General features: G+C 31.1%; 1 protein-coding gene across 1 annotated transcript; it reads left to right on the forward strand.

The window, feature by feature from the left end:
- The first annotated feature begins 5,361 nt into the window (after positions 1-5,361).
- Positions 5,362-11,222, forward strand: LOC125811357 (putative late blight resistance protein homolog R1B-23). The gene is made up of 3 exons (XM_049490860.1): positions 5,362-5,832; positions 8,623-10,815; positions 10,983-11,222. Exons 1-2 carry the CDS (start codon positions 5,395-5,397, stop codon positions 10,804-10,806), a joined length of 2,622 nt encoding a protein of 873 aa, XP_049346817.1. The 5' UTR covers positions 5,362-5,394; the 3' UTR covers positions 10,807-10,815; positions 10,983-11,222.
- Positions 11,223-12,004: the final 782 nt, after the last annotated feature.

Below are 12,004 nucleotides of genomic sequence, written 5' to 3' on the forward strand. Positions count from 1 at the left end.
GCCTGATAGAATTCTGAGAGTCAACCTATGTTATTATATAGCTTTTAAATATTTTAAATTGGTAATTATTGTAATTTTTAATGTTTTCTAAGTCATTTGTAAATGATATATGTTGCTTCCTTGATTGGGACGTTTCCATTTGTGAGATATAATATATATATATATATTATATATATATATATATATATATATATATATATAATATATATATATATTTTTAAAAGAGAGTTTATGCCCAAGTTCTACTAGATAATAAATATAATATATAATATTCAAGAAAGTCTCAATCTTGAATATTATATATTATACTTGGGTATAAACTTCCTTTTAAAAGTCCCACAAGTATAATATATAATATTCAAGATTGGAAAAAGTCCCAATCTTGAATATAATATAGTAGAATTGGGCCTAAACTCCCTTTTATAATATAGTAGAATATAAGCATAATACATAAACATGACCCTTAACTTGACATCAGCCGACAACTATGACATTTAACTTTGGGTGTGCACAAGTAGACACTTAAACTTGTATAAAATTGAACAAATAGACGCATTTCATCCTACATGGCATGCCATCCTGCATGACAAATTTGTGTCCTACGTGGCGTCCTATGTGTATTATGCCATGTAGGACACGTGTGTCTACTTATTCAATTTCATAGAAGTTGAAGTGCCCACTTCTGCACATTCAAAGTTGGAGGGTATAATTGTCCGCTGAAGCCAAGTTAAGAGTCATGTTTATATATTATGCCTTATATATATAATAATGCAAATCTCATTAGCTTAGAGGCTAATTACACAAAGCTCATTAGCTCTATTATAGTTTTTTGCCATATTTTGATACCTAAATACATATTCAAGGTGTGCAAATAAATATATCTCAGATATATACTAAATAGATACATCTAATTATATAAATTTAAATATGAAATGTAACTGAAAATTATCAATTTAGGAGCAAATCAACAAAAAAGTACTCCTGCTGCCACTATTTTAATATATAGCGAGGACTAAGTCTTCGACAAAGACTAGGTCCACAATAACTTTATATATATATAAAGTTATTACAAACATCATATCTTCACCAACTTCAATAAACTCATATTTCAACCCAATCACATGTTACTCCTTAAAATATGGAATGAGGCACAAATTCTTTCACGCGCCTCATTTATGTGGAGTCATGAAATTAATGTGCCATGTGAGAAAAGGTGTATGAAATTACAAAAAAAAAATGAATTCGAAGGATAATAGAACCTTAGTTTAATTAAGATGTGTTTCTAATATTTCGATAAGAATTTAGAAAGTACTTATGCCGTATCCCTTAAATATCTATTTGGAATCCATTATTTTGGCTATGCGTCCAATGACACTATTTGGAGGGGACATTTTTGAGGCCGAGTAGAAAAGGAGAGGACATGTGTATTTTTTTATTTTTGGTTTCTCACACAGTCTACGATTTTCATATTAAAACTCGATTAAATCTTAATTTATGCCAAAAATTATATGTTGAGGGAGAAAATATTTCCTAACAAAGGTGACTCTCTATCTAGAGGGACTCGAATTCAAGACCATTGACTAAGAATGAAGGAGTACTTATCACTCCACCACAATCCTTATTGGCGAAAGGACAGGACATGTGTTTGCGGTTGTGTGTAGACATTTATGAGTATGAATCAAAAGGAAGACTTATCGCTATTAAAAAAAAAACATAATACATAAACATGACTTTTAACTTAACATCAGCTGATAATTATGACTTTTAACTTAGGGTGTGCACAAGTAGGCACTTAAACTTGTATAAAATTGAACAATATATTCGTTCTACATGGCACCATACATGGTTATTTTGTGTCCTACGTGGCATCCTACATGTATTATGCCATGTAGAACACATGTGTCTACTTGTTCAATTTTAAAAAAGTGTAAGTGTCTACTTGTGCACACTCAAAGTTGGAGGTCATAGTTGTCCGCTGAAGATAAGTTAAATGTCATGTTTATGTATTATGCCTAAAAAACTAGGTCAACTTTAAGCATTTGGACATATAGTTTTATCTCGTGATTTAAAAATTATTATTTGAATAAATAATTTTATCTCGTGATTTCAAATCATGAGCTGAAATTCCAATTTTCTTTAAAAAATTATTTTGAGAATTTCATATCATGATTTCATATTTTTTTAAAACAAATATTAAAGAAAATTCCACCATTTTATATCTCTTTTTTTTCAAGAATACCAAAGAGGTGATGAAATATTCAAGGAATATAAACATGATGATATAGTTACTAATAATATTGATCATGTTCAATTTTATTAAAAAAGTAGTACACTACAACTCAGATTCAATTTTATTTTTAGAATAACTTTGTGATAGTGTATAAAAATCCAAATTACATATTTAAATAAAACTTCAACTTTATCTCATATAATTTTATATCATAATTTTAAATTCAATTCTTATTTTCACTATTTTTTAATATATAGCGAGGACTAAGACTTCGTCAACTTTTATAGTTTAATATTCAAGAACCATCCATTTAATAACTCCAACTTTTTTTTGGTTTCCCATTGACAGTAAAAATATTCCTTGAATGGTATGGTTCACTATTTTGAAGTTCGATTTTGATATTTTGTGGTATGATAAATTATTAATTATGATTTGTTAAATTTTGATTAATATATATTCATATAATAGAGTACTATGACTTTGACAATTTAGAAAATGTCTCAATTGAATCATAGTAACACATTACACATGTAGAAATGTATATTCAAAAGAAAGTAGAAATAAATTATGTTATTTATGTAACTATATACTTCGGTATGATATTTAGTATTTATATATTAACTATATACTTATATGTAATTATATACTTGTATAAAGTTGAGTAAGTAGACACATGACTTCTATGTTGCATAATACACGTAGAACACCACGTATAATGCAAATTACCATATAGGTGCCATGTACGTAGAACGCAACGGCGGACGTAGGTTATGTACTTTGGGTACTTAAGCACCCATTGCTTTTTGTGATGAACATTATTATTTGTGTACAATATCTGATAATTCATTCAAATATATTAACTAAGCACCTACTCTATATAGCAATTTTAAAACTAAAAATAATTAAGTATCCATGATATAAAATTTATGAATCCGTCACACTGATATGATGTATGTATTTATTTGTTTAATTTTATACAAGTGTCTACTTGAGAACACTCAAAATTAGAAGACTTAATGTAAAATAAAACTATATTAAAGACCATATTTATGTATCGTGCCAAATATAAATATCAAACTTCACCAACTGCAATAAACTCATTTCTCAACCTATTCACATGTTACTCTTTAAAATATCTACTTGGAATCCATTATTTTGGCAATGAGTCAAGAGTAGAAAAGGAAATGACATGTGTATTTTTTTTGTTTTGGGTTCCCACATAATGTACGGTTTTCATATTAGAGCTCGATCGTCGATTTTTTTAAAAAAAAATTAAGGGATAAAATACTCTCTTACAAGTGTGACTTTCTATTTAGAAGGACTAGAATATGTGACATTTGATTAAGGATAAAAAAATATTTATTACCCCACCACAACTCTTATTAGTTAAAGGAAAGGACATGTGTTTGCAGTCATGTGTAGACATTTATGAGTCTGAATAAAAAAGGACATGACGATGTGAAAGACTCATCACTATTAAAAAAAGAACAAAGACTTTTAAATGAGTCGGTCAACTTATTAAGCGTTTGGACATATAATTTTATCTCGTGATTTAAAATTAGCATTTGGATAGATGATTTTATTTCGTGATTTCAAATTAAATGGTGAAATTCCAAATTTTTTTTAAAAAAAAATTAATTGAGAATTTCATATTTTTTTAAATACAAAAATTAACGCACAAGTTTATATTTTATAAAAGAAAATTTCACCATTTTATACCTGTATTTTTTTTTGTGTGTGAATACCAAAAGTTATGAAATATTCAGAGAATATGAACATGATGATATAGTTATTAATGATATTGATCATGTTTCATTTTATTAAAAGGTAGTATACTACAACTCAAGTTCAATTTTACTTTTTTTTTACTGAACTAAAGTTCAATAAATAAATATTGGAGTATATTTTTTTAGAATAACTTTGTAATAATGTATAAAAATTCAAATTATATATCTAAATAAAATTTTAACTCCATTTCATATGATTTCATATTATAATTTCATTTCACATTATCAAACAGAGCCGTACAACATATTCCACTACATTATTTATGCACACCTTTGGTGATGTGAAGATCTCATTGCTAGCTACTAGTTGAACTTTCGAGTGAATAAAATACTTATGAAGTAGATTGTAACTTTCGATTTTGAATACAAAATAATATATTTACGATCTCAAATTTGAAATAATATATCTAAGTATGAAAATTATAAACTAATTTAAAATATATTAACAAAACAACAATTATATATTCAGTGAAATTCCACTAAATAGGATTGGAATATAGTGTGTACGTAAACTTTATCACTATCTCGTGGAGATAGAGAAACTTGACTTTTTTACCTATTAATACCAAACCAATAGTCGATTTTTCTTCAATGCTAAACCAACTAAATCAAACCACAAGTTGAATTTTTTTTTTCCTTCGACTTGACTTGGTTCGTGAGTTTGATTTTACTCAACTGTTTGACTTGTAAACCCCTATTCAGTAATGGAGGATCCAGGATTTTAAGCTTGTGGGTGCTTGCTTGCTTTTAAAACATAAATCTACCATAAACTACATAGTAGTATAATTGTAGAAGTGTTCAACTTAATATTATAGTTAAAAACTCTCCCTTTCTAAGAAAAAAGTAAATTAACCATGTGAAATTTCTTAATCAGCCAGAATTTCTCAAGAAAAAACAAAAGAAGAGTAATCTTTTATCAAAGAGGAATTACAAAATTTTAAATGAAATATAAAATAAATACATAAAGAATCTGTATTGGATCAAAAGAAGAAAACATTACAATTCCAAACCAAACCACCCAACAAACTTTTAATTCATTAGAGGCTAATACTTTATTATAACTATTTTAGAAATAATTCTGTATAAATATATGAATTTACATCGAAATTAATGGGTGCTCGTGCATTGCACATGGGTCTGTCCCTGCCTATTTGCATTTAAAATAAGAATACAAAACAAAGACCTAACTAAAAACTCAGTCAACTTACATTTTTTAAAATAAGAATACAAAACAAAGACTTATAAAAATGATTGGGTCTACTTAAAATAACATTATTTTTATTTATATAACAGCAGTGGTGATGTGAAGATGTCATTACAAGCTAATAGTTGAAAAAAAAAAAAATTTTGTTAGATTTGTAACAACTGAAAGGAGATATGGCAGATACAGTTGTGAATTTTCTGGTAGAGAATTTGTTGCAGCTATTAACTGAAAATGTGAAGCTAATTGGAGGTGCAAAGGGAGAATTGGAAAATCTACTTAAAATTGCTCAACAACTCAAAGCTTTTTTAGATGATGCCGCAAAATACGGATACACGAATAGTGAGCAGTGGAAAGTTTTGGTGATAGAAATACATAAAACTGTGCACAGAGCTGAAGATGCCATTGATAAGTTTCTGGTTCAAGCAAAGCTGCATCAAGATAAAAATACGATGGGAAGGATATTTGATTGGCCACGCAATTTGATTAAAGTTAGGAATCTTGCTGCTGAGATTAAAGGTATACATGATCAAGTCAAAGAACTTCGTAAAAACAATCAAGCACTTCAGGCAACCCCTGTTCTTGAGCTCCCTAAAAAAGGGGAAATAACTCAGGTATAATTCAAACCTCTTGTTAACAGCTAATTTGTGACCTAAAGTCTAAATTTGAGATTTCCAAAAAAAATTTGGGATGGGGAAGGGGTTAGGGATGTGAAATTGGGATAAGAGAAAAAAAATTGTTTTGTTTTAAAAGATTTTTTAATTGTTTTTTGGGGGTGGTGATGGGGGAAGTTGGGCTAGACAGTGGAGTGGGGTAAGAATATTTTTTTAGAAACTCTTAAGAATATTTGGAGGAGGGGGGGGGGGGGGGAGGGCGGGGGGAGAGGTGGGATTGGGTACTGGGTAGGGCATGTGATAAGGTACGAAAACAAATTAGTTTTTTTTAAAAGTTCATCTTCTCTTGTTTAGCATTTAATTATTTAAATGTTTTCTTTTATTATATATATATATATATATATATATATGAATGTTTTAAGACCCTCAATAATTGAGAGAATAAAATATTTTTTTACCTCAAATTAATGAGTGTTTTCAATAAAGGGCTCACACATATCATTTTCATATACGGAAGTAAAAAATATAACTTTAATTTTTTTTTTATTTTAACTTTTTAAAAATTCATGTAGGGATATACATTATTTTTTTCAAAAATTATTTTTTTGACTTGGTTGATTATCATTATTTGAGTTTTTATTCTTAGTTTTTCTTTTATTCTTAGGAAAAATGTCTGAAATATATCTGAACTTTGACCGAAATTGTTGTAACAATTCCAAACATTGGCCACGACTTATTACCCCTGCACTTTTTAATAGTGTATTTTAAAGATATATAAGTGTTCAGGTAGACAAGTTATTATTTATAATGATGCAATATTTATGATGTCCACGTGGTCACCTATATATCTTTAAAATATATATTAAATAGTGCAGGAGATAATAGGTCCTGTCTAAAGTTTGGGATTGTTACAACAATTTCGATCAAAATTCGCATATATTTTGAACCTTTTTCTCTTTATTCTTTAATGTAAACATATAAGAAATAATAAGAAATAAGTGTGAATGGAAAAAGAGAGAAAAGTAAGAATTTTTTAAAGCTATATTATAGTTTAAAACTACTTTTTAGTTGTTATATTTTAATTTAATTTTTGTATTAGTAAAAAAATGGGGCAGTTATAATAAATTTTATAAGATAATTAGAAAAAATAAATTTGACCATCAAAATAATAAATTTAAATTAGTCATTAGAGTAAAGAAGTAAAAAAATACATGTGAGAAAGGCCAAATATACTCCTACATGAATTATTTTTAGGGAAAAGGATCTCAAAAGTGCTCCAACTTTGGCCGAAATTGCTGTTACGATATCAAACTTTATGGAGGACCTTTTACCCCCTGAACTATTTAATAGTATATTTTTACCTCCCTAAACTATTTAATAGTGTATTTTAAAGGTAAATATGTGTCCATGTGGACACATTACTATTTATAATAATGCAATATTTTTTATATCCGCGTGGACACATATATACCTTTAAAATACATTATTAAATAGTGCAGGGGGTAAAAGGTCATTTCCAAAGTTTGGTATCGTAACAACAATTTCAATCAAAGTTCGAATATATTTCTGACCCTTTTCCCTTATTTTTAAATACATTTTTTTTTAAAAAAAAATAAAATAAATTCACTTCTTTTAGAGGAAAATGGTATATGTGAGCAATTTGTGTAACAGTAAGGTTATATATGAGCTATGAGAAGTATATTAGACCTTTTTTCTACTAATTAGTTTAACATAGTGTCTTTTAACTTGAACTCAACTCATATTTATGTCTTTCAATTTTGGGTGTGCATAAATAGACACTTATTTGTTGACTTTATCCTCACCGGTTAATATGGAGTTGTTTTTACCTTGCCGTTACTATACTTGTCATCCGTACCCCTCTATTAGATGGAAAACCCCAAATCAACTAAAAACACCCAATTTCGATTAAAATAACCCAATTTTCTTTTTTAATCTGAAGCCAACCCACTAAACCAAATGAATTCATATCAAATTAAAATCCCAAATCCATCTCTCTAATCTTCTTCATTTGCTTCCTCCATTGGGATTTTAATTTGGTATGAATTCATTTGTTTTAGTGGATCGAGTTCGACTTAAAAGAAAACATCGGGTCATTCTAATTGAATTTGGGTAATTTTAGTTGATTTGGGGCTTTTCATCCAATTGAGGGATATGGGTGACAATTATAATAACGGCGAGGATAAAAACAACTTCAAAGTAAATTAATAAATGAAGTTGAGGATATTTTTGAACCTTTTCCCTTCAAACAAGTATATTTCAATTGACAAAATAGCTAATCAATTTTATGCTTGACATAATACAAAAATGTGCGCTTTAACTTTGCCTCATTTCACATTTATGCCCTTCAACTTTGGGTATGCACAAGTAGACATTTAAACTTGTATAAACTTGAACAAGTAGACACATGAGTCCTACGTGGAACAATACACGTAGGACAAAAAATGACATGTAGGATGCCATGTAGGACATGTGTGTCTATTTGTTCAATATTATACAAGTTTAAGTGTCTACTTGTGCACACCCAAAGTTGAAGAATTTGAAGTCAAGTTAAAGGGCATATTTATGTATTATGCCTTTATGCTTCATCTGTCTCAATTTATATAGTCACTTTATCTTTTTGGCCAGACAAAAGAATGACACGTTTTTATATTTGGTAACAATTTAACTTTTAAATGTTTGTTTTAGTCTTAATAAAATGGACTTACTTGAGATGTATAAGTTGTGAAGATCAGCCATTCTGTTTTCTGATGTGATTTATATGTTTAAAAGGGTCCTTCTTTGGAGAATGACGCAGTGGTCGGGTTTGATGACGAAGCTAATAAAGTGATCAAGCGACTTGTTGAAGGACCGATGGAAAGTGTCGATATTATCCCAGTGGTGGGGATGCCCGGACTTGGAAAAACTACACTGGCAAGAAAAATCTATAATGATTCTAAGCTTACATATGAATTTTACAGCATTGTTTGGGTTTACGTCGGTCAGGAATGCAAAGCAAAGGATATTTATCTTAGGATTCTTAAATTCTTCAAAAAAAACATAGAAGATCATCTCAATGATGATGTGGACACATTGGCTAAGGCAATAGGTGGTTATATCAAGAAAGGAGGTAGATGTCTCATTGTTTTAGATGATGTGTGGGAAGACGAAGTCATTGATCATGTAAGGAAAGTTTTCGCAGAAAACAAGAAGGGTCATCGGATTATGATGACCACACGTGACTTACGTGTTGCTAAATTTGCCAATTCAGAACCTCATGTGCTGAAATTCTTGAAGACAGAAGAAAGTTTTGAATTGTTGGTAATGAGAGTTTTTGGCAAGGGAAGTTGTCCAAATGAATTAGTGGTAACTGGGAAAAAAATTGCAGAAAAATGTGGTGGAGTACCACTTGTAGTAGTGGTAATTGCAGGAGCATTAAGAGGTCGTTCGGACAAAAAGGATTGGGAAAGAGTTGACAAAAATGTGGTGCAACATTTTGGTGAGCATACCGAAGATAGCTGCCTGAAATTTGTGAAGATGAGTTATGATCATTTGCCCGGAGAAGTGCAGATGTGCTTCTTGTATTGTGGTGTCTTTCCTCGAGGCTTTGATATCCCTTGTTGGAAATTGATTCGTTTGTGGATAGCAGAGGGGTTGATAAAGCCACAGCCTGAGTTCACACTAGAGGAGATAGCAGAGTTTTATTTGACAGATCTTCTCAACAGAAATTTAGTAATAATAATGCAAAAGAGGTCTGATGGTCAAATAAAAACATGTCGTCTTCACGACATGTTGTATCAGTTCTGCAAAAAGGAGGCTAGTAACAAATGGCTTTTTCAAGAACCTGATCAATCTAAACTGGACCCAGATACTTGCCGTCGATTGTGTATTCAACCATCTAATCTGTCTGACTTTCTCTCCACAACACCTGTTGCAGAACATGTCAGATCTTTCTATTGTTTTTCCTCAAAACAAAAACCAATTGAGTTGTCTCCTAATGAAATCAAACTCATTCACAAAGCCTTTCCACTTATGAGAGTCTTGGATGTTGAATCTCTCAAGTTTATTTTCTCCAAAGACTTCAACCAATTATTTCATTTGAGGTATATTGCTATCTCAGGTGACTTTAAGGCCCTCCCTCCTACCTTTGGTAAATTCTGGAATTTACAAACTCTAATACTTAATACAAGTACCTTAGAACCCACTCTTGAAGTAAAACCAGAAATATGGAACTTGTTACAGTTGAGGCATCTCCACACCAACATACCTGCAAAATTGCCATCCCCGACTACCACCACAGGTAAACCTTCTTGTCTACAGACTCTTTCTATGGTTGCGCCAGAAAGTTGTGAGAAAGATGTGCTAGCAAAGGCGTGTAATGTAAGAAAATTGAGCATTCGAGGGCAAATGGCGGCATTTCTTGGTGCTTACAAGGGTGGTATCAACAATCTTGTAGAGCTACAGTGTCTGGAACATTTAAAATTGTTGAATGATGTTCTTTTCATAAATAAAACACTTCACCTTCCACTAGCATTCTCCAAACTGGTACGTACGGTGAAGAAGTTAACTCTGACAAACACAAGGTTTGCTTGGAGTGAGGCGGATAAATTGGGGACATTGGAATCTCTTGAGGTCCTAAAGTTTAAAGAAAATGCATTCACGGGTGAATTCTGGAAGCCAAAGAGTGGATTTAGCGCACTCCAAGTCTTGTGGATTGAAAGGTCAGAATTAGAATCTTGGGAGGCTTCGGTTATTAACTTCCCCATGCTTAGGCAACTTGTTCTTATCTCTTGTGATAAGCTTGATGATGTGCCACTTGAGCTGGCTGATATACCTAGTCTTCAAGAGATGAGGCTGGATAACACAAGCAAAGCAGTACAATCCGCAAAAAATGTTCGAGATAGCAAGACATCTAAAAGCATGAAACTCAAGCTAAGCATATTCCCTCCTGAAAATGAATCCAAGGTTGCACAGTGATATTGAAAGGTCAGTTGAATTCATTTATAATGAAACCATTAAATCCATAACTAACCAATTCTTTCCTTACATTATGAATTTGCGGTCTGCTCTAACGTGTTTATATTGCTCGACCATGATTTGGAATAGAAAATACCATTTGTTTATTTCTTACATAATTTTCCTCCTTTCTGCAGGAGAGAACTTGGACATTGAGCTTGCTGGAAGCCAGGGGTCATCAGACAAATAGCTAACTGGAGTATTGTCATTTTGAAATAACGCTAGGTCTGCTGCATTTCGAGTTCCCCTTTATGTGGATTGTTTTTTTTTTCTCGGTTGTGAAACTGTTTGCATCTTTCCTATTCTGTTATGGTTGTATTTGCTTTGTTTCGTTCGTGTAAAACTCTTGTTTTAATCTATCACTGTTTTTGTTGAAAGACACGTTACTCCCAACAAAGGCGCTATTGCATGTGTCTTAGCTTTTAGATGAATTCTAGTTAATCATTTTTGAATCAGACACTACTGCATCCTTTTGGAAGTTGGAAACAGCACAAGCATCTTCGCGTAAGCTTGAGTACTAGTGATCGGAAAACTAATAAGCTTTCTCCGGGAAAATTATCTTCCTTAAATATGTAACTGAAACTTAGGGATGACAACGGGGTGGATTCTAATATTTGCCTGACATTCTGAAGTTAGTCTGGATCTTCTATAATCACAAAACAATGAACAGTACTTGATGGTGTTGAGGTATGAGGTTATACTACATAGCGAAGTATTAGCAAAGTAAATTATGACCGTACGTGATGAAAGAAATCAGGATATAAAACAAACAGTGACGAATTTCAATTCATATTTGTTGACAATTTTTTTTAAAATTGAAGCTCCTGGTGATTTCTATACTGGTAAAGTGAACTTCTCATAGCTAAAATATACTCTTCACATTTCTTAACCAACAAAGAGAGATGGCAGATGCAGTTGTGAACTTTCTGGTGGAGAACTTGTTGAAGCTATTAAGTGAAAATGTGAGGCTGATTAAAGGCGTAAATGACGAATTCAACAATTTGTTGGAAGAAGTTCAACGCCTGAAAGTGTTCCTTGACGATGCCCTTTAACTTAGCCTCGTCTGACATCTATGCCCTTTAACACAATTCATCAAATCCAAGTCTAGAAACCATCTTCCTTTCTTGAACTTGTATTGAACTATATTCAAGAGCTAAGG

The sequence above is a fragment of the Solanum verrucosum genome, unplaced genomic scaffold (genome assembly GCF_900185275.1).
Source record: "Solanum verrucosum unplaced genomic scaffold, falcon-dt-bn FXZP01000585.1, whole genome shotgun sequence".
Taxonomy (NCBI): domain Eukaryota; kingdom Viridiplantae; phylum Streptophyta; class Magnoliopsida; order Solanales; family Solanaceae; genus Solanum; species Solanum verrucosum.